The 25,940-nt window shown below is 41.2% G+C and overlaps 1 protein-coding gene across 4 annotated transcripts in view; it reads right to left on the reverse strand.

Moving 5' to 3' along the window:
• Positions 1-25,940, reverse strand: part of nebl (nebulette) — a 117,007-nt gene that overhangs the window by 49,632 nt on the left and 41,435 nt on the right. For all 4 annotated transcript variants that reach the window (XM_066724596.1, XM_066724587.1, XM_066724601.1 and 1 more), the window contains exons 3-4: positions 21,842-21,926; positions 10,010-10,117 (exon numbers count right to left, since the gene is read on the reverse strand). In XM_066724596.1, coding sequence (XP_066580693.1) covers positions 10,010-10,117; positions 21,842-21,926 — 193 coding nt within the window. The remainder of the gene's footprint in view (positions 1-10,009; positions 10,118-21,841; positions 21,927-25,940) is intronic.

Consider the following 25,940-nt stretch of genomic DNA (forward strand, 5'->3'; position numbering starts at 1 on the left):
AGACACTGACTTCCTGTTTGCAGGGCTTCAGTAGAGCATAGCTTGCCTCCTGCAAAACCAAGCAACTTTCTTTCCAAGCATTCTAAAACAGTAAGACCGACTGACACGTTGAGGCCAGACAAAGCCAGGCCCTTCTGTGTGCCAGTGTGTTGATTCACTTGACCTTGCGATCAGGATTGAGTTCCCCCCACACATCAATCATGAAAATCCTCTGTGAGAAATGCACAGCCATCATCGTCTGTGTCTAGTAACGACAGCAAATAAAACTCAGCCAAGCATCAAAAATATTGCCATGCTTTCATTACACATACATTACGTCTAGCAAAGGTCACTGCATGTCTACATATACATACACACACATATATATATGTATTTTATTACTTTGACATTCAAGCATATTCCGTCCTCACCCTTTGATTGCTTCACAGTGCAGTAGGCCCTTATCTCCATACTCCTGAGTGAATCTCACAGGCAAGTGTGATCAATCAAGAGCACAAGTGATAACGACTTCACTAGGAATAAACCTGTGAACTTTTATCAAGGATAAGCCTCAAATCCACAGTGTGTGCGAACTTATGGAAATTACATCTGTCTCTTTGCAGAACTGGCAACTGGCATAAAACAAAACACAATACTGCACTCGTCTAGAGCAACCACAGAAACAGCACCTCCACCTGAGCTGGTCACATCACTCTAGCTGAGCACAGCCTCGCCTTATGTTCACATCCTTCATCGTTGTGGAGATGTGAGGCTGATGGCAACTGGCAATCTGGTAATTATGAGAGAAAGTGTGATCAGGCTTAAAGCACACCACACCTCAGAGTTCTGGCTCTGATTGTTCTCTGGCTGGAGAAGGGCATTGTGGAAATTTGATCATGCCAATAGTGATGCGATCACCATCAACTGAAGTAAGACTTTTTTCTATCCTTCTTTCTTCCTTTCTTGCAGTCCGAACTCCAGTATTGGAAAATAATTGTGCTTTCTGAGATGAGACTGTCAAGATTGCAGAACATTCACATTTGATCTCTGAGAACAACTGTTTCAAACTGAGTCTCCAGATTCTTCTCCTTTTGCAGCATAACAAAATGTTCAAAAGCCAGATGAGTTACCAGAAAAGATCATCCCTAATGGGATATACTGTGAACTTCTGCCTTTTGTTTGCTTCCTGAAACCGCACATTTCCTGGAATTATGATCAATACAGGCAGAATACAGAATCAGCCACTCATTGTAACTGCATTGCTAAAAAAAGATAATTACTGTAATTACCCCTGCCCAAAAAAAAACATAACATGGGATATTAAAAGAACTTCTATGAAAGGATTAAGTATAAAGGATAAAAAACAGGCCCCTTTTCAGTATATTTAAAAAAGTTCAAATGTATTTAAGTTTATTCCTAGAATATATTTTCAGCATTAAAAAAAAAAGTGGATTACAGACTACAATATATTTAAAATATATCCCATGTAATTTAAAAATATAAAAAGGGTCAAACAAATATGAGAAATATAAGGATGACACATTTCTACTATACAGTGAGGGAAAGAAGTATTTGACACCCTGATGATTTTGTACGTTTGCCCAATGACAAAGAAATGATCAGTCTATAATTTTAATGGTAGGTGTATTTTAACAGTGAGAGACAGAATAACAACAAACAAATCCACAAAAACGCATTTCAAAAAAGTTATAAATTGATTTGCATGTTAATGAGGAAAATAAGTATTTGACCCCTTCGACTTAGTACTTGATGGCAAAACCCTTGTTGGCAATCACAGAGGTCAGACGTTTCTTGTAGTTGGCCACCAGGTTTGCACACATCTCAGGAGGGATTTTGTCCCACTCCTCTTTGCAGATCCTCTCCAAGTCATTAAGGTTTCGAGGCTGACGTTTGGCAACTCGAACCTTCAGCTCCCTCCACAGATTTGCTATGGGATTAAGGTCTGGAGACTGGCTAGGCCAATCCAGGACCTTAATGTGCTTCTTCTTGAGCCACTCCTTTGTTGCCTTGGCTGTGTGTTTTGGGTCATTGTCATGCTGGAATACCATCCACGACCCTTTTTCAATGCCCTGGCTGAGGGAAGGAGATTCTCACCCAAGATTTGACGGTACATGGCCCCATCTATCGTCCCTTTGATGCAGTGCAGTTGTCCTGTCCCCTTAGCAGAAAAACACCCCCAAAGCATAATGTTTCCACCTCCATGTTTGACGGTGGGGATGGTGTTCTTGGGGTCATTCCTCCTCCTCCAAACATGGCGAGTTGAGTTGATGCCAAAGAGCTTGATTGGTCTCATCTGACCACAACACTTTCACCCAGTTCTCCTCTGAATCATGAATCATGAATCAACCTCTGACAGCTTTTTGGTCTTGGCCATGGTGGAGAGTTTGGAATCTGATTGATTGATTGCTTATGTGGACAGGTGTCTTTTATACAGGTAGCAAGCTGAGATTAGGAGCACTCCCTTTAAGAGAGTGCTCCTAATCTCAGCTCGTTACCTGTATAAAAGACACCTGGGAGTCAGAAATCTTGCTGATTGATAGGGGATCAAATACATATTTCCCTCATTAACATGCAAATGCGTTTTTCTGGATTTTGTTGTTGTTATTCTGTCTCTCACTGTTAAAATACACCTATGATTAAAATTATAGACTGATCATTTCTTTGTCAGTGGGCAAACATACAAAATCAGCAGGGGATCAAATACTTTTTTCCCTCACTGTATATTAAAAGGATATATGGATCCATGCTGGAGAGGTAGGCCCCAATGGTGGGAATATGGAGTCACACCCTCATTATTGCTACAATGGGGCGGTGCTGTGATTAAATAACAGTGTATGTCACTTTGAATGGTGCAAATTAAGGTGGCTGGTGCAAATCAATGACAGAGGGTTTTTCATGATTTAACATGTGCTGTGAGGAAGACACCATTACATACACCAATGGAATGAGAGGAATATGAATCTGCACATTAAAAGAAAAGTGCTAATTTAACAACAGTAGCATGGTAGCGGCAACAACCTGTAGGATCTGCAATGTCAAAGCCGTGAATAAACCAGCCCGTTTACTACAGGTGACACGAGAGTGAAATAGCGCCTTATAAAACGGCGCGGCGGTCAGAGAGCCGCTCTCACCGTGCGCTGGGAGAGGCAGCCTGCGGCGGTGCGATTGTAAAGCATAATAAAGCTGTCATGTGGCTATGGGGTGCAGAAGCGATGGGAAAATTATACCAGGCCCTGTCAGTGTGCCGGGTTCATGTGCTGTGTGAGTGACACCAAGAGTGAAAATTAAGTCTCCTTATCAGCAGGGTGAATGCAGCCAATGAATCTAGGGAGAAGCTTATTGATGTCACTGTTGCACTTGCATTAAAGTCACGTTAATAACTCATCTGTTGTTTTACTAATTAATGTAACATATTCTTCGCTCTTGTTTGACGCTGCTCGACGCAAGTTTAATTGTTAGCAGGGAGCACGTTCAATCAAGAAAACACAACTAACAAGCGCTGACTGAGCAGCCGTGGAGCTATTGCTCTGGCTGTTGGGAATCTGAGCTCTACTCGTTCTGTCTCACGCAATACATGAAAGTAGAAACACACAAAATATTACAATGACAGAACCCAACCAGAGGGTAGGAACATACAAGACTGAATAAGGATTCATCCAGAGAGGGAAAACTGACAGATTGGTAATGGCACTATTACAACATATACCTTACAATGTCAATAAAATAATAATAAATATCTATATATTATAAAATCATACTATTATAGCAGTATCTATATACATGAATAAACCAGCACCCACACACAGCTTTGGTATTAGTAGGGCATCAGATTCTGGCTACATGAAGGCACCATCTGCCTGCTCTGCTCAGCCAACTGAATCAACGGGAATGAACACCAGACTGCTGACAATTAACATGAAAATCAACTGATCTCAAAAACTCGTGTCTACAGCAATAGTGTCGTCACCAGAGCACAGACACAGTAAGAGTATGTTACATATCTTTGGCGCCAATACCACACATACATTTTTTTTATTGTTTGTTATTTTAGACTTTACTCCATCAAAGTGACAATGAGGGAGATATATAGTCATTCGGCTTGGCTTCATGTCAATTGCCGCGATTTACTTAGATGTGGTTTAATTCCCTTGCTTTGGCATTTCTGCAACTAGCTAATGATGCTGCGGAGTAAAAAAAGTGCTCCCACTCAATGCATAAACTCTTTTAACCTTAAGAGGATTTTTTGTTTCCCCAGAAGAGGATAGTGCTGGACTGTCATTGCAAAATGGTTTCTAGGCTTAAAAATGTTTGTTGAGTAACGCTGGGATGTAAGAACTTTACAACATTATATACACGGTATATCTGAACAAAGAAAGGAAACTTAACTGCAGAGGAATATTGATTTCAGTGCTTGCTTCTTCCTACTGTGGGACAGAAACCTACCATCGAGCGCTGAGGACCTAGTGTGTGATTTGCAGAGAAGTTGGCCTCCTCGAGCTGCTTCAGTCATGGTTGTGGATCAGCTCTGCGAGGCTGGCTGCCACACAGCAGGTCATGCTGATGACTCTCGGGACCACGCTCCGATGGTCTTTAGGAATATCTGCCAGGGACGCCGTGTTCTACAAGGTGAACTAATTGCTGAGTAGCAGTAAAGGCTGTACAGCGGAGGCAGCCGTGGGGTCAAGTCTACTCAGTCATCTTGATGGTAGAAGGGTCGTTTATTTGTTTGTTTTGTCTTGAAGAAAACAGGCAGCCGTGTAAAACCTATTTTGCTGTGCACTGCATGTCCTGTGTGAATTTAAATGACTGTTCACCTTAAGTACAGATTCAATCAGTCTCAATCGATCAAATAGATTTGATATACACTCACCTAAAGGATTATTAGGAACACCTGTTCAATTTCTCATTAATGCAATTATCTAACCAACCAATCACATGGCAGTTGCTTCAATGCATTTAGGGGTGTGGTCCTGGTCAAGACAATCTCCTGAACTCCAAACTGAATGTCTGAATGGGAAAGAAAGGTGATTTAAGCAATTTTGAGCGTGGCATGGTTGTTGGTGCCAGACGGGCCGGTCTGAGTATTTCACAATCTGCTCAGTTACTGGGATTTTCACGCACAACCATTTCTAGGGTTTACAAAGAATGGTGTGAAAAGGGAAAAACATCCAGTATGCGGCAGTCCTGTGGGCGAAAATGCCTTGTTGATGCTAGAGGTCAGAGGAGAATGGGCCGACTGATTCAAGCTGATAGAAGAGCAACTTTGACTGAAATAACCACTCGTTACAACCGAGGTATGCAGCAAAGCATTTGTGAAGCGACAACACGTACAACCTTGAGGCGGATGGGCTACAACAGCAGAAGACCCCACCGGGTACCACTCATCTCCACTACAAATAGGAAAAAGAGGCTACAATTTGCACAATTTCACCAAAATTGGACAGTTGAAGACTGGAAAAATGTTGCCTGGTCTGATGAGTCTCGATTTCTGATGAGACATTCAGATGGTAGAATCAGAATTTGGCGTAAACAGAATGAGAACATGGATCCATCATGCCTTGTTACCACTGTGCAGGCTGGTGGTGGTGGTGTAATGGTGTGGGGGATGTTTTCTTGGCACACTTTAGGCCCCTTAGTGCCAATTGGGCATCGTTTAAATGTCACGGCCTACCTGAGCATTGTTTCTGACCATGTCCATCCCTTTATGACCACCATGTACCCATCCTCTGATGGCTACTTCCAGCAGGATAATGCACCATGTCACAAAGGTCGAATCATTTCAAATTGGTTTCTTGAACATGACAATGAGTTCACTGTACTAAACTGGCCCCCACAGTCACCAGATCTCAACCCAATAGAGCATCTTTGGGATGTAGTGGAACGGGAGCTTCGTGCCCTGGATGTGCATCCCACAAATCTCCATCAACTGCAAGATGCTATCCTATCAATATGGGCCAACATTTCTAAAGAATGCTTTCAGCACCTTGTTGAATCAATGCCACGTAGAATTAAGGCAGTTCTGAAGGCGAAAGGGGGTCAAACACAGTATTAGTATGGTGTTCCTAATAATCCTTTAGGTGAGTGTATATGATCTTAATGCAGAAGCATCCCCAAAGCACTTTACTTTAGAAATAAAAAGGCAAGTTAAAAACATGTTTACTGCAATAAAGATTAACGCATTCATAATTTTGACTCGGAAACTTTTTATTCCTCTTAGATCAAGGTGTATGACAGTGATCTAACAGGTTTTTTTAGGTTTCAGATGTGTTTACCCCCCCAAGCATTTTATAAGTCATAATGTGAAAAGGTACACAAGAACCTCCAACCTACTAAGATCACCAAATTACTGTGGGAAAGAATCTGCTTCGATAAGCAGTCTCCAAAATCAAATTTTCATCAAACCACGACACAGACAATATTGGACAACACTGACCACTCTGCACATTTTAAAAAGCCCTTACCTGAAAATTAGAACAGTGATATATATGACCCCTGAGTGAATTTTCATTTTAAGAAGCATTTGGCTCTACTTGTACCTCCAGTCCTACTCCTCAGACTGTGTGCTTACGCAGTTTTACAGCACAGAAAAGCTTCTCAGACAGGAGCTCTCACCTTGTCCAGCTGTCAGACACTTCTGGTGCAAGAGGGCCTCTGTGTCACCTGTGGCTTCGTAACCTCCACCTGCTGACAAACTAGGAACAGACGGGGTTTAGATATTGATAGTACATTAGGTGAGATCGTTTTGGAATTTTTAAATAAACTGTGAAAGCTCTTACCTGTATGTGTGACAATCCACCAGAACCCATCCCAAAAATGATGCGCTCAGGAGTCATCAGGGAACCGACTTGCATAAAATCAGCACTGATAGTGACTCTGGATGCTTTTATTAAGATCTTGTGTCGGTGCTACATAAAAACTTTGCCTTTTTGCTGATAGCAACCTGCAAGCCTGTACTTCTTGACATCGGTCTCATTTATGAGTAGAAGGAAGAAGCACCCAACAACAAACAAAGTCACCCCTGAGTTCAGCTTTTCTATTACCTGCTAGGTCAATGTTTCATTGTCATATTGTTCCAGGTCCTTATTGCACTGACCTATGTAAAGACATTACACAGGGTGATCTAAAAGTCCCTGAGCACCGTCAATAATTAAAAAGATAGTTGATTCAACTTGTTGATGCTCACAGTAAATATTGGAAACGGTGTTCACAAGGAAAGGGAAATCAAAATAACTGCTTTTAGGGAGTGAGCTGCTGGTATTAGTCCACCCTGAACTGTTAAATGGCTGTATCTCCAAGACACCTTTAGAGACTAGATGCAATGCATGTGACTATTAATAATATGTTGTCAGGAAAAAATTACTGACGGTAAAGGAGAGAAGTGTGACTTGAATAAAATGTATGATAAAACTGTCAATCAAATAATGCATAAAAGGGGAAAGCTTTCAAGATTTAGAATAATAAATCAAAATCTGGTATATATCCTATGAAACTTGGTGCAAATAAGTCACAGGTCAAATAAAACTGTGACTTGTGCCAATTTCAGTGAAATATTTTCACACCAATTTTGATTTAAATAGCAGTTAATATCCTCTGCAAATTCCTGTTGTTCTTACTTCCTGCTCACATTCATATATATATATATATATATATAAATATGTGTGTGTGTGTTTTAAAATCAGCTTTATGTCATTAATATCCTATGTGTTGCATTTGTACAGTAAAAATGATGATTTAATGTTTTATATTTCATTTCATAGCTTGTGTTTTCAGTTTCAGGAGAAACATAGGTCAAATACAAGAACAGATGCTTCTGCTCACAGTACTACCTGCCAGGGAGAGTCACTTCTCCTCCACAGACTCAGACACAGCTACAGTGTTATGTTGTCTGTGCTGTGTCGATGAACATGTGATACAAGGGGCACAACTGATTTACTTTCCTTGAAATAACCTTGGAGAAGTTCCGTTTGTTTCAGTTTTTTTGGAGCAGCTCGTAAGAATCAGAAATTAAAATTGACGCGGAGAGAATAACATTATATGAAACGCACTATAAAATATATAAAAGCATGTAGGGAAATGCAAACAAGATGAACCGCAGCCTTTTACACTTAATTCACATAAAAGTATCATAAAAACTGCAGAAGAACCCGCGGCAATGTTTCAAGAGAGTTTTTGAGAGTTTGAAAAGGCCTTTTCATCACACTTTGGAGAAATTAAAGCATGTAATTGTCTTCATTCCAGTTCCAAAAAAGACTGTTAGCACATTATGAGCAGATTCTCAAGATAGCAGAGATCTGCTGAAGGTGTAATTCAACAGCAGCTCTCAGGGCTATAAAGGCCTGATCACCCGGTGAAACAGGACATTTAAATTAGACCTTTCATAGGTCATAGGACCTTTCATTAAAAATAAAACAAAACAGCAATGAAGTTTCCCCGACTAGAACTCATCAAGGTCATACGGCCTGATTAGAACATTTTGTTTTATTCCTGTTACCCAAGGACTAAGATAAAACAAATCTGAAAAGAAATAATATGTTGAAAGACCACCAACGCAGGAAGAGGATTGTTAATACTGAGCATCAAACAACACTGTTGATGAGCTGTACTGGGTTCTGAGGACACATGTTAAAAAGGGTGCTGCTGCCATAGGAATATATCTGACTGCAATTATAATCATTTGATAAGAAGGCAGTTGCATTTGAGAATGAGTCACCATCAGGCACAGCGCTGTGATGATCCTCATAAAACTGCATTGCCTCCCGTGCTGAGGATTAATAACAGCTCGACTCACTCTTGTCCTGTCTGCCTGGTAAGGGCCTTAGTCAGCTACTAGAGTTCAGACAATCCCAATAATAAATAGTCAAGCGAGTCTATGCCAAAATAAACTCTGAGGGAATGCTGACCTGGCCATGAGGACGAGGCCATCGGAGCCCCCCCACTAGATGTAATGAGACCTGGAGCTGCTGCAGGGGCGGTGTGTGGGGCAGAGGAGGGAGCCAAAGCGGTGAATGCTGGGAAAGTCCATGTGTTGCCAGATTTTTATGCTGGTAAATCAGGCACATTGGGGTTGTCGTCCTCCTCCCAAAGTTCAGATTAAAACTCCATTTGTGCTGCCTTGTAGATGTTTGATTGTGTATTTGTTTTGTTTGTGTGACTTTTTGTGTGTTATGTTTGTCTGTTTGTGTGTATTTGGTTTTGTGTGTTGGCTGGAAGCAGCACCGCAGTCGTTCAGCCGCTGAGGATGAGGGCCCCCACAGACGCACACTTTTATAGGGTTTTGTAAGCATAACGAGAAGCCACATTCTCGTGCTACACACTTGGAGCCCTTCCCACATGTTGTTCGCAGATTCCACTTCCTCTGCTTCACGCTGGATTCTGTTTGGCAGAGGATGATAGTATATATAGAGAGTAATGCAAAGCCACCACAGTACACAAGAACTGTGTTATTAATTTATAGTTGGCAAAGGGGTCACACCTCAGTCTATTCAAACATCTTCGCCTTTTAACGTGTGACCATTTAAAACATGTGGCATCTCATCTACGGAATCTCGTTTTACCACAGCAGACTGATGGAAGTGGATGTCCCGGTCATTGTGGTTAAACTTTAAGCTACTTAGTTGAATGACAAATGAACGAGCTGAAACAGAAAAGTAATTTGCAATAACAGATTGGAATTTTTTACCCCGGAACACAATTCTCCACAGGACCGGCTGCAAGAAACAACTGAACAAAACAGAGACCGAAAATGGAGAGGAGAATAAAATGACAAGAAAACAGAAAAATTAAACAAACCACGAGTTACACATCACAGGATCTGTGTTTTTTGCAGGAGACGCGTGTCACAAAATGCACCCTTAACACACATTCACACAATTCCCATACGCCGCATAAGCCTCGATAATTATATTCCCAGTATCAAGTCATTTTAGTGATCCTGTTTCATGGGAAAGCTGCCTCTGTGTCACAATGACAGAAAGAAGGAAGCTAGGCAGGAAAGGGGGTTTTGCCATACATTACTGATTTGTTCCTGTGTCCTGCGCAGTCTCTGCAGTTCTGGCGTGTCTGAGACGATGCTGAAACCTCTGCCTTTGCTCTCTTCAAAGTCCTTTTTGTATTTCACCTGAGAAACAAACAGGATGGGCTGTGAGACAGGAGGCGTCTTCTCACACTGCTCTTAGGAGAACAAGGAGCAAATGCACGGGGGAACAAGCTGAGAAAAACATTCGGAAAATCACTTTTGATCTCCCCACATTGTGCGGGTGTATTAACCTAAATCTTACGTCCTGTAAGTCCCATTGTTCAGCTCATACTCTGAGCATCAAAAATCCCTTTTATGCTGGGGAAAAAAGCAAAAGCAAAGCTAGTTCAAAGTCAAGGATTATTACTGCCACCTCTAAAGACCGGCGGTACCAGACAACAGCTCTGGCTCCAATACTGGATCTGTCACGATACAGCGTCCCCTTTGAACAAAGACAGGGGCTCCGACCTCGGTGTCACACTAATGGATGCATTAAATCCCAGCAGAAGTGTTAACTGCACATGCTTGGGTCAGGCTGTACTCAGACTCAGACTTTGGGTAGACATTATACATTGAACTGTGTAACTGTCATTTTTTTTACATAAAGAAAACAACGGGGGATTGAGTTATGGGTTTATATTTATTTATAAATAACTCGGAGGGATGCAAAAAAATGATCAAACAACCTCCTTAAAGTTCTATATAAGAAACTTGCTGAGCATAACATAACATAATGAGTGAGTGAGTGAGTGAGTGAGTGAGTGAGTGTGTGGGAGTGTGTGTGTGTGTGTGTGTGTGCGTGTGTGTGTGTGTGCCTACGAGTGTGAGTCTGTGCGTGTGTCATGGAGCCAACCCTAGTGTTCCCTAAACAACCAGGTCAACAACACCCCCCCCCCCCCACTAGATGTGTGTAAGGACATGCTTAACACAACTGGTACTTATATATAAATACTTTCTTTGACCTATAGTAAAAATACAATTAAAAGTAAAGAAAGAAGCCAGCTGTAATAAATCTTGATCTGCCATACAATAATGTGCTCTCCCCTCCTGCCCCCCACAATCACTAATAAGCCAGGAAGTGCATGCTCAAGAGATTTTTCCGTTGGAATTGATTACATGTCTGTGTGGCTTATTGAAATTAACTGGCCAAAGTCCTGCTCTGGGAAATGCCAAGAAGAGCTAGGAAATAAAATGTGCTGTAGGGCTCTCTGAGCGAAACCATCAAGGAAGAATCTTGCCAATCAAATGCATGGATATTACTAGTGGCCCCGGGTGCCAGAGGTTCCAGACTGGAGTATTTGAATGGCTTCCGAAGATCGAATGCTCACATGTTTAGCTGTTCTCCTTGAACCTTCAAGCTTATTTTTGAAAGTGGTTGAAGTACAGGAAACATGGGTCACAAATCCAAACTAAAAAGACACAGGCCGAGCCCGGATTGAAACTTTGACCTATTATTATTATTATTATTACTATTTTTATTTTTTTATTTCTTGGCAGATGCCCTAATCCAGGGTGACTTACAACATAAGTGTAAAACAAAGTGCAAAAATACAGTTAAGTAAAAGGCATCAATCATTACAAATTCAATTAAACTAAACATAGCAATTCAAAATACATTTTAAAAATTCCAATTTACAATTTAAACAAGCAAGTACAGTAGGTGAGGTCCTACATCCTGAACGGTAAAAGCCAAGTCCTGTCAAGATGTAGGGTCACAGTCAAGGGCTACGGGAAAGGGAGCAAGGAGGAAAACAAAATCGAAAACACAAGAAGCATAATAAAACTGAGAAGTGTTGTCTAGCAGGGATAAAGGACTAATATTATAAGTACTGTTGGAAAAGATGCGTCTTGAGTAAGCGCCGGAAGGAGATCAAGGACTCTGCTGTTTTGACTTCGGTGGGTTCCACCATTTAGGGGCCAGGGATGAGAAGGAGCGGCTCTGGAGGACGGAGAGTGGACGGAGGACAGAGAGTGGAGAGGAGGTAGACCTACCCATGAATTGCAAATTGTAGCCCGGTACTCAATCACAGCTTGTGTTATTGTCAGAGAGCACTTTCTACTACTAACAAAGAAAAATTTCATCAGGGGCAAGTTTGTCATTTATGGTTCACAGGTAGGTCAAATAATATAGACTTCATTACTAGAACCATTCTCCATCGGAAATTAAAGACAGATGCAATTCTTTAAGTGGCTGCTATTCACGCCTTACATAACCTGACAGGGGTTAAAACCATTATGCTTAGACAGATCATTGTCATGGACAATTTCCTTATAAATTACTGCATTGGATATCTACACAGTATTTTCCGGCATACTAAATATAAAGGGGGAAAAGTGTAAAACTAATTAACATCATGATGGACATTTTCTTTAACAGATGTACAGAATAATACAAAAATACATAAAATATTGAAACATTTTAATTATGTAGCATTTCTGTGTTGATTTTTGAGGTTTGTTCCACAGTTCATCAGCCCACTATTCTTTGACATAGCTAAATTATGATTAATCATCTTAATTGTAGGGGTAAGAGATAAGAGTTTTACCTCTATATCTGGGTACTCCTCGTCATATGAATAGGAATGGATGGTAAACAATGTGGACAGACTTTTGTAGGAGATTTACCCTTACTGCCAGAAGAATGGCATACAGGTTTCATCCAAAACAGATTTAGATAATTATTATTAATTATACACATGCAGCCAGTAAATTAAGCTTCAGAGTGTTACTCTCAACTCTCACTGAACAGCTAAAATCACATTCAGTGCTGAGCTACAATACATAACTGCCAGTAGTTATGACTATGGCCCAATTTAAATCTAACCTGTAGCACACATTAATCTACTGGAACTCAACTCTCCAGCTCTCTCTTCGGATATATCCATAAGCCCTTTGCTATAAAATTACAGCTCAGAACCTGGCTGTCGTGCTTTTTAGACCTGTCGAACACTTTGACTGCATTTCCTAAACTCCCATTCCCGTCCACTGTCTTTCTACCAAGAGGCGGGCAATGCTTTGTTTAGAAAAGCTTACATGAAATCTTGCTCTCTTATATTGTATGTACCAAACAACATATAAACTACAGGCTGGAAGCTCCAGTCCTCATTATACTTGTTTTCCCCCCATTTATGCCATTCCAGTTTGACATTCCCTCCTGTAACCAGCTCAGCTCACCAGTCACACACAGAAATCACATAATGATTATGACAGTTACATGAAAGCCTTTGTTAGAAAATTGAACCAGGCTATTATGCTCCATTTCTTGGTACTTTTTGCATCCCGAGATTAAAGCTCTCGTTATCTATCAACTCCTAATAGCAAAAGAGATGCTTACTCGTTATTTCTTTTTACAAAAGCAAACAGCATTCATAAAGTGCTGAACTGTCTAGCATGTAATCTTTCCACTTCCTCAAATGGCAGTGGCTGGAGTGAATTTTGTGAATTCTGATTTTGTCTACATTACTCTTCCTTATCTATGTCCTTTTAACATGACCAAGCAATTAGCTTCTAACTTCATTCCATTTTCAAAATAAATGAATATTGTCACTGAAGCGAGTACAGCACATTTCCCCTGTCCTCTTTAATAACATTTAAATCTGGAGAGAGAGGAAAAAAAGGTTTCTTCTTTCCCCAGTAAAAAGAAAATATCTGATTGAGAAGGGCTGGGTATGATCTCACTCTCCACTCTGAAGCATCCTGTAATATGGGCATCAAAGATGTGACCTTCTTAAAAGCTGTATCAAGGCATGTTTGCACAGAAAATGGCCTTGCACAGAGGCTGCATTACTCCCAGTGTAAAAGGGAAATGCCTGTAAAATGCAGGCACACTTTATCCCAGCAGTGGAGACCCTCTCAGTGTGGTTCAGAGGCAGCTTTCTCTCTGTGTGAACTGCAGTGCCAAACAGATACTAAACTCTGCTTTCAAGGTACCTCTTATGATGTCTCTTACAAGGTGCCTACCATGTCACATAGGACATTAGCTGGTCTCTCCAAAACAGCACCCGGCACCTCAGAAGCACTCCCACTTCCACCAGGAAGTTGGCCCTCTTCTTTTATTTTTACCAGTTACCAGCACCTGATCTTAGTTTCAGTATGTATAGTGTTTTCTGGTTTCACTGGGCAGATCATCTATGTATTAATATAAATAAACATTCTAAGGAAGCAAACTGCAGCCACCACGATATTACCAAAGAAAAGGTTAATTTATTTATTTATTTTCTTTCCTATGTTCTTTGCCCTTCACATTATTTACTCTAATTACCAGCCATTTCATCACATTTTTAAAAAATTTCTTAGTCATCTGTCCTGGCAAAATATCAAAGCACTGCACACTAAAAGAATGTTTCAACTACAGACGGGTGACAAATTAAAGGAGAAACCAACAAAGTGTCTCAGTAAGGTGTTGGCCACCACGAGCCGCCAGAACAGCTTCAATGCTCTTGGCACAGATTCTGCAAGTCTCTGGACTCTACTGGAGGGATGAACACCATTCTTCCAAAAGATATTCCCTCATTTGGTGTTTTGATGATGGTGGTGGAGAGCGCTGTCTAACAAGTTGGTCCAAAATCTCCCCTAGGTGTTCAACTGGGTTGAGATCTGGTGACTGCGAAGGCCATAGCATATGATTCACATCATTTTCATACTCATCAAACCATTCAGTGAGCCCTTGTGCCCTGTGGATGGGGGTATTGTCATCCTGGAAGAGACCACTCCCATCAGGATAGAAATGTTTCACCATAGGATAAAGGTGATCACTTGGAATAACTTTGTCATGATTTGTAGTGTTAAAATTAAAACCTAAACAATATGCTCTGGCCTTCTGTATATTTACCAAGACCCAATAAGTCACTCCACAGATTGTGTCCATTGATTTATGTGCTCCATTGGTCAAGCTTTACATACTACCATACAGAGGACCAGTGTGCCACATTAGACTGTACAAACTCCAAGAGCCACGGAAACTAGACCAATTCCAGGGAACTGAAACCAGATGAATCACCTAGCCTGACTGACGAGCAGGACAGTCTGAAGGAACCTATCCTCATTCATGTCCGCAAACAGAAGCTTTTGTAAGTTTTGTAAAAACGTTGGAAATAAGCCTTTAAGATGCATTCACCCAACTAGACAGAAAAGTACATTAATGCTCTAACCAAATGCTTTGTAACACATAATTATTCATGCCTGCAATGACTATCCAAGTAATGTGAACATTGGATGGCTGCTGGGATGAATGGGCTGTTTTCACGATTACATTTTTTATGTTTTTCTGTACTGATTTTAAGATGTAAAAGCCTTATCAGTCTGAATGAATACAGATTTTAAAAGTCAGGACTAAGTTGTAGTGTTCATTAGACTAGCACTGTTAGTGATGTATATCCATCACCTTTTATTAACTGGAATACAAACTCAGATTAATTAAAAATGTATTAATAACATGCTGATTGACTTTCACTTCCAATCCCCTCACAGCATGTGTCAATACTTCTTTAATACAAATTAGTGAAAAGTTGCTTAAACTGATGTCAGCAATATTGTGACTGACTCCTTGCTGAACCACAATTCAATCTGCAGATGTTTAAAACTTTTCTTTTTTATTAGATTTTCTCCCCCAAAAATCACACCGCAACGATTTCTCTTTAAGCCCCATGAGTATTGAATTCACAACCGGATATTTTGTTCCACCCCTGATAGCCTGGTTCATTTGGCAGTGGGGCAGAAGTAGTTCTGGATATAAAAGTTAAAGTGGGCAAAGTGGACCCTAATAAAGAATGATGTCTATATATACAGTAGTAACAGCAAGTAAGCTGACATTTAACACTCACTGGTGACACAGTAGCTACTGAGAAACCAGCTTGCTGAGCATAATGCATCTGTTTGTAGTCTGTCCTTCCCACTTCGGTCTCGTGTGCACTCACAGATAAGAGGCCGGAGGGCAGCTGGGACACGCTTCATCCCTCACGGCCAGAAGACAACCACTGCCATCCGTGTCCATTCCCAGAACAGACCCCTCGGCCGTGAGTTCAATCAGGCTACAAAACCAGGCTCTGAAGTGATCCCAGTGTGAGTACAGGAGGAGTGGAATGGAAAAAAGAGCCTAGCCTTCCTGACCGAGGCCTAAAGACCCCCAAGGCCACAGTCACTGATCGGGCCATTCAGGATCTGAATGATCATTATCCCTGTCTGGTGGACCAAGTCACTCCGAGTGACAGCTATTATATTAGCATTGTTTTGCTTGATTCATAGCTATGCTGCTCTTCAGGAGGGAAATTACTAATTAACAAGCAGGCAAGCAGCACTAAATGCATCTCCTAATGGGAAAAGTTAAAAGGGGTGGGTGACAAGGTGACAACTGCCATGTAAATCTAACTGGATTAATGTTTTTTGGTTTTTAAGAAGATATAGTAATGGTAGTCTGGTGCTGATTTTGTTTTTTTTTTTACTTTGGATTAAGGAGTCTTATAATAAAATATCTAGTATGTATAATGTTAGTATATATTATACCCAAGTAAGTAAATCCAGACCTACAAAAACTATGCAAATATCTACCAAAAAAATATAGTTATCAATACAATCGTTAATCACACACTTTGAAGTTCATATCCCAAGAGAAGGCTTTACTGTATGTATGGTTTAAGTTCTAAACCCAAGGTGGTGTAGATGAGTGCTTCTCAGCCCTGGTCCTGGAGTCCCCCCTGGCCTCTAGCTTCCCTGGGTGATCTGCCAACATAAACCATTAACAGCTGACAATAACTCTAAAAAAGTCCAATTATAGGGTGTGATCGGGAGCTGGCCTCTTTGCAAGGATTGTGGTTCCTCACAGTTCCTGGATTCTCCATAAGGGAAGAATCCCCACCAACACACCGGGCTGGTCCTGCTTATCAGACCCCAGAATCAGCTGGAAGGCTGAAGGCCGCTGAGTTGACAGCTGTCTGCCTTTCTAAACCCATCTTACAGTCTGTTGCTCATTTCTGTCATTTTGCTCATGATTAATGCAGTCCGGTGTGGATGTCTCCTATAACACGATTTGTTTTGCTTTATTATTTTAAATCATTTAGACAAATTCTAAATAAACAATGAAAATGGGCACCTTTCTCAGACCGTTAGCAGTTATTATTTAAAATGTCATCTGCAGCTTCTTTCATTCGCAGAGCTGGCAGTCGGACACTGGCAAAGTAGGGTGAGCTCAGAGTTGTTTCTAGTTTGCAGATTCATTCAATAAGGTGGCACCACAATAAAAAGTAAGCATAATGTAAATGGGATCTGCTAAGTGCATGTGCCCACAGAATTAAACCAAATGCCCCATTGTTGTTCTGGATGTATTAAATCTGAAATGTCATAATTGAACCTTATTATGTGATCTTTAGTTGTGTTTTATAAGCTCCCTAATTGGAAACGGTTTGCCATTCATTCATGCTGTGCCCATTAACCAGTGGAATACCAGCCTCTCTTACACATCACCAACATTAGCAGTTATCGGGACTGTAAAAACTCCTGTAGATGCAGCTGCCTTGGATACAAGACAAATTAACACAGAAATAAATATACCACTATTTAGTACACGTGTAATGTAAGCTGGGTAGGGACTGTCCAGGACCAGGGTTGGAGACCACTGCTCTAGACGTTATGTAACTCTGATGTGTCGTCATGAAGTTAAGGGTTTCCTAAGTCAGGCCTACTTAAGTGTTGTATCTGTACCACTGATAACTGGATGGATGAAATTCTGACTATACACAAATAAACACACAAACAACCAGATGTGGTGATGGGGAATCTGGCTTTGCTGCACTGTGCTCCAACAGCACTTAGAATCCCAACCCACGGGGATTCTCGCCCCACCGCTCCGAGAGCTGCGCATCACTTTATCACACCTCCCCCAGACACAGCGCAGTGGAGTCTAAGAGCAGGAGTGCGGGAGAGCTGTGAGACAGGCATTACACACAGAGCCGCACGATAACAGCTGCCTCTGGATCCTGTCTTGTGATGTATTAATGCGGCCGAGCTATTTGGAGGTCTGTCAGCTTTTAAGATTAAGCAGTTTTAACAAAATTAATATAGGTTTGATGGGTCTGAATATAAAAAAAAAAAAAGAGACCATTGTGTAACAACACAAAAGGGACGGGATTACACCATAAAGGAAGTGCGTCTTTTCTGATGGATGTGTGGAGTGCAGGAGCAGGAGGGAGGCATCACTGCACTTGTTCCATATCTCTCAATTAAATTACACACACTGAACTGGCTCAGGATTATACTGCTATTTCACTTTCTTTATGAAAAGTTGAATCAGAATTTCATTACGTGTAATAGGCCCAATTAAATAAAATATTGCCTTGTGCAAATAATTCTCTCTCTCTCCTCTTAGGACCAGGCAGAAAATAACTATTATAGTAAGGAGAAGTATCCCCTCCAGGAACCACAAGAGCACTGAAGCCCCCCCACACAAGGGCAGGAAGCGAGTCAACATACAATGCTTGTGTGGGAAGAGCTAGCAAAGCACTGGTTTTTGCACTGAATTGGATATGCATTTAAGGGTGCCTCATGCTGGTCCCTGTTACGATTCCCAACTTCAGGCTGTAGTGCCTATCTGGTAAATGACATTAGACTATATGATCATTATAAACCTATCTATGCTTTTTAATTATTATTTTTTGAACTCATTACAAGTAGAGCTCCAGAATGCGACAAGCCAATAAATGTAATCCTTAAAGCTAATTATAGTCTAGTCCTGTAGAAGAGACCCAATTTTGACTATTACTCAGCTTATTCTGCATCAAGTCTGCTTCTGCCCTGCATGTGTCCAGATAGCATTCATCAGCTGTAACAGATGGTCAATATTGGCTTATCAGCTGCAGGTGGGATTAGCATTCAGCACAATGGTGTGCTCTGATGGTAAGATGTTTTGAGCAACAATTAACAAATTAAGCTTGAGCCAAAAACAATAAGGGTGGCAAGAAAAATTTGTGTGTATGTGGGGGGGTGGATAAAATCTTTAAAATATATATAAATATAATAAATCTGTTTTTCAAACAGAAGACAAAAAAAACCTATTCAAATTTCCTATTTCAAGTGAGAGATCAAAGCCACCCCTTTGAACGCAGAAAGTCTTTTGAAATAATTGTTATCATTAAACCACCTCTGCAGTTTTTTTGTGTTTTTTAATTTTTTATCAAATGAAATTGAATTAATGCAATTAAAGGCTACTGGGGAGTCAGAATATCTTGTCCTGCTGGATCAGCAGAGCGGGCCTGTGTTGGTGTGACAGGAATAATGTGCGCTTCCGTTTTAATTAATCAAAGAGGGACCTGTTTATAGCACCTTTCACAACATCCTCCTAGACACAGAGGCACAGACATTCAACCCAACGTTTATAAAACAAGAACTTCGATGGGTTTTATAAACACAGCGGTCAAGCAGTTTCCTCGGGCAGCTTGAATCAACAGGCAGCTCCTATTCTAAGCTGCACAGTCTGAAGAAAAAGGGAGGAAGCTCCTGAGCAGTTGGTGCTGCCAGATTTTGAAGGCTTGTTATTGATTTCAGGGTATTGTCAGGAACTGTGGGAGTACTGCAACAGAGACCTGATCCCTGTACTGACAGCCGTGAGCCGGGTTTGAACAGGGATACGCTGGGGCAGCATTGCTAAGAGACAAATGCACTGATAAACGGTCAACTGTCAAAGAGCACAGACAGGGAATCCGTTAACGACCCCCCAAACTCCAAAATGTGAATGACACTGTGGGGAAGCTTACAGTGAGGGAAGTATTTGATCCCCTGCTGATTTTGTACGTTTGCCCACTGACAAAGAAATGATCAGTCTATAATTTTAATGGTAGGTGTATTTTAACAGTGAGAGACAGAATAACAACAAACAAATCCACAAACACGCATTTCAAAAAAGTTATAAATTGATTTGCATGTTAATGAGGGAAATAAGTATTTGACCCCTTCGACTTAGTACTTGGTGGCAAAACCCTTGCTGGCAATCACAGAGGTCAGACATTTCTTGTAGTTGGCCACCAGGTTTGCACACATCTCAGGAGGGATTTTGTCCCACACCTCTTTGCAGATCCTCTCCAAGTCAATTAAGGTTTCGAGGCTGACATTTGGCAACTCGAACCTTCAGCTCCCTCCACATATTTTCTATGGGATTAAGGTCTGGAGACTGGCTAGGCCACTCCAGGACCTTAATGTGCTTCTTCTTGAGCCACTCCTTTGTTGCCTTGGCTGTGTGTTTTGGGTCATTGTCATGCTGGAATACCCATCCACAACCCATTTTCAATGCCCTGGCTGAGGGAAAGAGGTTCTCACCCAAGATTTGATGGTACATGGCCCTGTCCATCGTCCCTTTGATGCGGTGTAGTTGTCCAGTCCCCTTAGCAGAAAAACACCCCCAAAGCATAATGTTTCCACCTCCATGTTTGGCGGTGGGGATGGTGTTGTTGGGGTCATTCCTCCTCCTCCAAACACGGCGAGTTGAGTTGATGCCAAAGAGCTTGATTTTGGTCTCATCTGACCACAACACTTTCACCCAGTTCTCCTCTGAATCATTCAGATGTTCATTGGCAAACTTCAGACGGGCCTGTACATGTGCTTTCTTGAGCAGGGGGACCTTGCGGGCGCTGCAGGATTTCAGTCCTTCACGGCGTAGTGTGTTACCAATTGTTTTCTTGGTGACTACGGTCCCAGCTGCCTTGAGATCATTAACAAGATCCTTCCGTGTAGTTCTGGGCTGATTCCTCACCGTTCTCATGATCATTGAAACTCCACGAGGTGAGATCTTGCATGGAGCCCCAGACTGAGGGAGACTGACAGTTATTTTGTGTTTCTTCCATTTGCGAATAATCGCACCAGCTGTTGTCACCTTCTCACCAAGCTGCTTGGCGATGGTCTTGTAGCCCATTCCAGCCTTGGGTCTACAATCTTGTCCCTGACATCCATGGACAGCTCTTTGGTCTTGGCCATGGTGGAGAGTTTGGAATCTGATTGATTGATTGCTTCTGTGGACAGGTGTCTTTTATACAGGTAACGAGCTGAGATTAGAAGCACTCCCTTTAAGAGAGTGCTCCTAATCTCAGCTCGTTACCTGTATAAAAGACACCTGGGAGCCAGAAATCTTGTTGATTGATAGGGGATCAAATACTTATTTCCCTCATTAACATGCAAATCAATTTATAACTTTTTTGAAATGCGTTTTTCTGGATTTTTTTGTTGTTATTCTGTCTCTCACTGTTAAAATACACCTACCATTAAAATTATAGACTGATCATTTCTTTGTCAGTGGGCAAACGTACAAAATCAGCAGGGGATCAAATACTTTTTTCCCTCACTGTATACGGAAGGTGGGAGTTTTTAACCAGGGTGGAAACCAGTCATGGCTCCAGTCACAGGGTCTTGAAACTGCGTCGAACGCACTGAGCACAGTCAAAAGGTTTGGAAAAGAAGGCACCCGTGGACCACTTACAGAGCACTGCTTTACCAGATCTGTGCCAATGACAAGCCAAGAAGCCCAGACGCGTGGGTGTCATTCAGGTGCCAAGCAGTTAAACATTAGTAGTAGTTTTTGCCCCCCGGAAAAGCATAAAAGTATAACCATACAATGTATTGTGCATTAGTGTTAATGAGGCAAAGCAGCATTTGCTTGTTGTAGGATTAATGGACTAAGCTCTCTTAAGTGTTACCTGAGTTCTGTACTACTGGTTCTTTGCAAGATCACTCTATCAGCTCTTAATTTGCCCTTCCCCTATGGGTGTCATCAATGCAAACCAAAATCATAACAGTAACAACAATGAACACAAACATCAAAGCTAATAATAGCATTTAAAGTAGTCTTACCTGACTCTGCAGTTCACTCTGCTGCTTAAGACGCAGGTTCTCTGGTGTGTCCGCCACAATGGTAAAAGACTGCTTTGGGTAATGTCTAAAAAAGGGAAACAGGAGACATATTAAATATTGTGTTTCATGAAAACTGGAACCTATGGCACCAAAATAAACCATTATAATTCAGAGCCTTCTTTGTATTTGGGAGGATGATTAGTTACATAAGGCAATAATTAATGCAGCATTGATCTAGTATATTATGTAATAAGACTTAAATATGAGCAGTTTGCTGAAGGTCAGTGTCAAGTGGGAGAAATTTAAATACACATAACCACGATAAGTCCACAGGTGTAAGACAATTTTTTAATTTAGAGGTAAAGATACACAATTATATTTCAGTTATATCATGTGGCAAAGAAAATATAGGTTTATACAGTCTGGACTAGGAGTTATGCATCAGGCACCAAGTCCAGTTGTGGTGCGGAATACAGATGCATAAAATGACATAACACAGGCAAATGGCTATTAGAAATTAACTTTTCAATTTGTTTTGTTTATCTGCCTGATTTCCATCAATGCAAAATGGCTCAGCCTTCATCTTCGAAGGTCATTTGTGCTTTTTCATTTAACCCAAAAAGACGACAAACAAAGAGTGAAGGGCATCAATCAGTTTTTATACAGGCTACAGCACAGTGTCACTCAAATTAAATGAGAAATCTCAATGGCTGTTAAATCACTGATGTTAAGACTGTGGAGAAGGTTTTCAAAGAAATCTAAATAATTCAAACAACCAACCAACAAAAACAAAAGTTTCAGCAAAGATATTTGGCTCGTTAGTGGCAACACAACAAGAAGAAATAACACCAAGTGGATCAGAGGATGCCAGTCTTATTTAGTTTAGTTTATTTTTCCTATTTGCACCAGAAGACTATGATACGGGCTGTAGAACTTATCCAATCTCAATGTGAAGTCAAGCGAAACGCTCCCCTGTCACAGGACCTGTCCAGTTTGATGTACGTCATGACAAGTGTGTGATATCCACAGCTGCAGAGTGACAGCTCTGAGAGTGGCAAGGTAGTCAGATAAGCAGTCACTGGTGTGGAAGGAAGTAACAAAGGTTTACAAGAGAAGGAGCCCATCACAAATTAGAAACTTCATAAAATAACACAATGCATATTGAGCACGATAGCTTTCAAGTAACTGCTGAGAAGACTGTACATCTGGTTTTCAATACAAAATCATCATCATCAATACAATACTCAAAATAGATATTCCTCACAGCACAAACACCCCAGGTTTTTGTGGTCAAGTCTCCACTGTATCCAAAGTAACTGCACCTTTGTTTTAATGGAAAATGTGTATGCGAGGAAGGCCTTCCAGGTGTACATGTGGCACAAGGCAGAACACAACACTTTCCACTATGATGAAATGATCATGAAAGCACCGTGGGTTCAGCTTGAGCTCAACTAAATCCATCTCTTTTAATCATATATAGTCTAAAGTCAATCATGCTTATTTACATAAGATGGGGAGTAAAATCGAAGCAATTGGGTAACAGATGGGAGCTTTACTGTGGAGTTCTTTGACTCCACTCCCAAAATGACACCAAGACCCAGTGGGCCCTGACTCTGACAGCATCCATTCACACTGCCATGTCCTTAGAGCTATTTTCAATCATACAAACTGAGGTATGCTCTTCCCCTTTTCTATTTCCCTTTTCTTAAAAGAGTTTTACACCCAGCTCCAAAGAAATATGGGATAGATTTGCGTTTTATGGTTAGCCACAGCAGTACACTGAGGTTGCAAATGAAGTCTGCAGCCTCTGCGGTAAGGAAATCTGAATTATGGCAATGTATATTTAGTAAAATGCCACTGAGATATCAATATAAAATGGAAATTAAATGCATGCAAAGGCCGCTGTGTTCATGGTGACACAACTAGGCTTCACTTATACATCAGTCTTCCAAAACAGCGCTAATTTGTGTCATGGGAGGGTGGGTGTCATTCACAGCTGTGCTCCTTACTGAGACCTATCACTTAAGGGAAGCCACATCTGTGCCAATACCCACGATGCTCTGTTTATTCCCAATGCTGCTACACAGAAGGGAGTCTCTTTGATGTCCGCTGGCGTGTTTATTTCTGTACAGCATAGCCAACTTCCTATGTTGTTAAATACAATTACTCCACACTGTCTATCATTTGAAGCACCAGCCAGGATGTCTGTGTTGCACTGGGAGCATCACAGGGTAGCACAGTGCTCTGGGCTGCTGTGAGGTTGCAGGGATAAGGGTGTCAAACCCTCCAACTGGCAGCACTGTTTGAAATGCCTTAGCTCTGTATGACACAGGTAAAGCACAGTCCTCCTCTGTGTTTTATGATGGGTATGTATCTGCCTTTATGGATGGGATTTTTTTTATTTGCCACCTTTGAAAAGCGAGATAATCCATGGCTGTGTTTGATAATCTCCAAAACTGAACTGCAGTATTGAACCTAATACAAAAAATAATTAGCTGCCTGTGGATTCCTGGTCCTCCTCTACTGGCACAAAGACCTTAAAGGATGAACGTTTCAGTTAAAGTTTCTCTTCCCAGGACGCCTTTTCACCATGACCTGCACAGAGTAAAGACCAGACTTTTTTTCTCTGCAGAATGTTTATAGAAACTAGGAAACAGAATATTTGCAAATGCAACCTGTTTTTCTTTATTATTATTATTATAGTACCGTATAATTCAATAGAACTACATACATTGTGAAGGAGAAAGTAAAACTAATACAGATAGATAGAGATCTCCACTGATTTACTAGAATTCAAGTTTCTTAAATGCTCCCTGGCAGCCTGGGAAAGATTTTCAGCAGCTCAGAGAGGACATTTTCCAGGTGGAGTGACAATTGCTCCTCAGTGAAGGTCATGGTGAGAAGGCTGTGCTAGACTTCACACTCTGTGCCATAGATGCAGCAGGAAGCTTCACAGTCAGCCAGTCATTCTTGGAGGAGAAAATCCACAACAATAGGTTTGCTTCACTACACACACTATAAGAGGTATACTTCACTTCTGTAACAGGTCTACTTCTGTTCTTTCCCTAGCGTACATTTAAGCACCCATCTTTCAGAGGAGGTTAATAGGGGCATATCTTTAAAATCCCTGTATAAAAGGTTTATAATACAGGGGCAGACGAACAGTTTATGATGAGAACAGGCTGCTCACCTCATCAGATCTCAGCACAGCAAACAGCCTCCACGGCATGCACTGACATAGCTTTCGGGTTGAAAAAAAGTTGACAAAGTTGACCACCCAGGCCCTCCACCCCTGGTGACCAAACACATTAGCTTATCCCTAAAAATATCCTACAGAATTATTATTCTTACCAGAACATACGAAGTTCCAGGGTATTTTGCATAACTTAAATTTAAAATTAAATCTCAATTCAGGTTAGAAACAAAAGGTATTGTCATTATTTCCCTATCAACCTGCCTTTGCATCTGCTCACAGACCCCCTCGAGGACAGGCCTGGACTACTGGGGGTCTGGGGACCACACTTTGAGATCCACGGGTCTAATGGATGCTTAGACAAATCAATGTATCAATCCATAAATCATTCCCTAAATAAATCATACAAATGTACATACATACTATCATATTTTTAATACCTCTTAGCCTATTCCATTCCCAGCTCTGCCTTATCGCAGTCATAAGAGTATAGTTTGAAAGGGCTGGCAGGTTTTAGACAGCAATGTTAACAAACATGACGAAAATGCACAAAGCCATCACTGTTCTTGCCAGTTTGAAACAATTAGGCCTTGAAAAGTGTCTTACTGCTTTATCGAGCGCTCTAATGTCTTATTTTCTACTCCTTGGCGAGAAGGGAGATATCAGTGCACCCTGATTGTTTGTGAGCGCATAGCAAGGACCAGCTCCAGTGCATTTCTGTGTCTGAGCATCACTGAGCACAGGCTGTAAATGGATTGAGGTCGTCCTCTTGGCTTTGAGCAGCGCTAGGCCTGTTTCCTTGCATTTCGCTGACAGCCAACACAGGCATGAATACAATTTCAGGAGACAAAATAAGGAAACCACATGAATAGGCTGGACTTGTTTTACACTATTTTTGGTGACTTT

This window comes from Amia ocellicauda, chromosome 2, assembly GCF_036373705.1.
Source record: "Amia ocellicauda isolate fAmiCal2 chromosome 2, fAmiCal2.hap1, whole genome shotgun sequence".
Classification (NCBI taxonomy): Eukaryota; Metazoa; Chordata; class Actinopteri; order Amiiformes; family Amiidae; genus Amia; species Amia ocellicauda.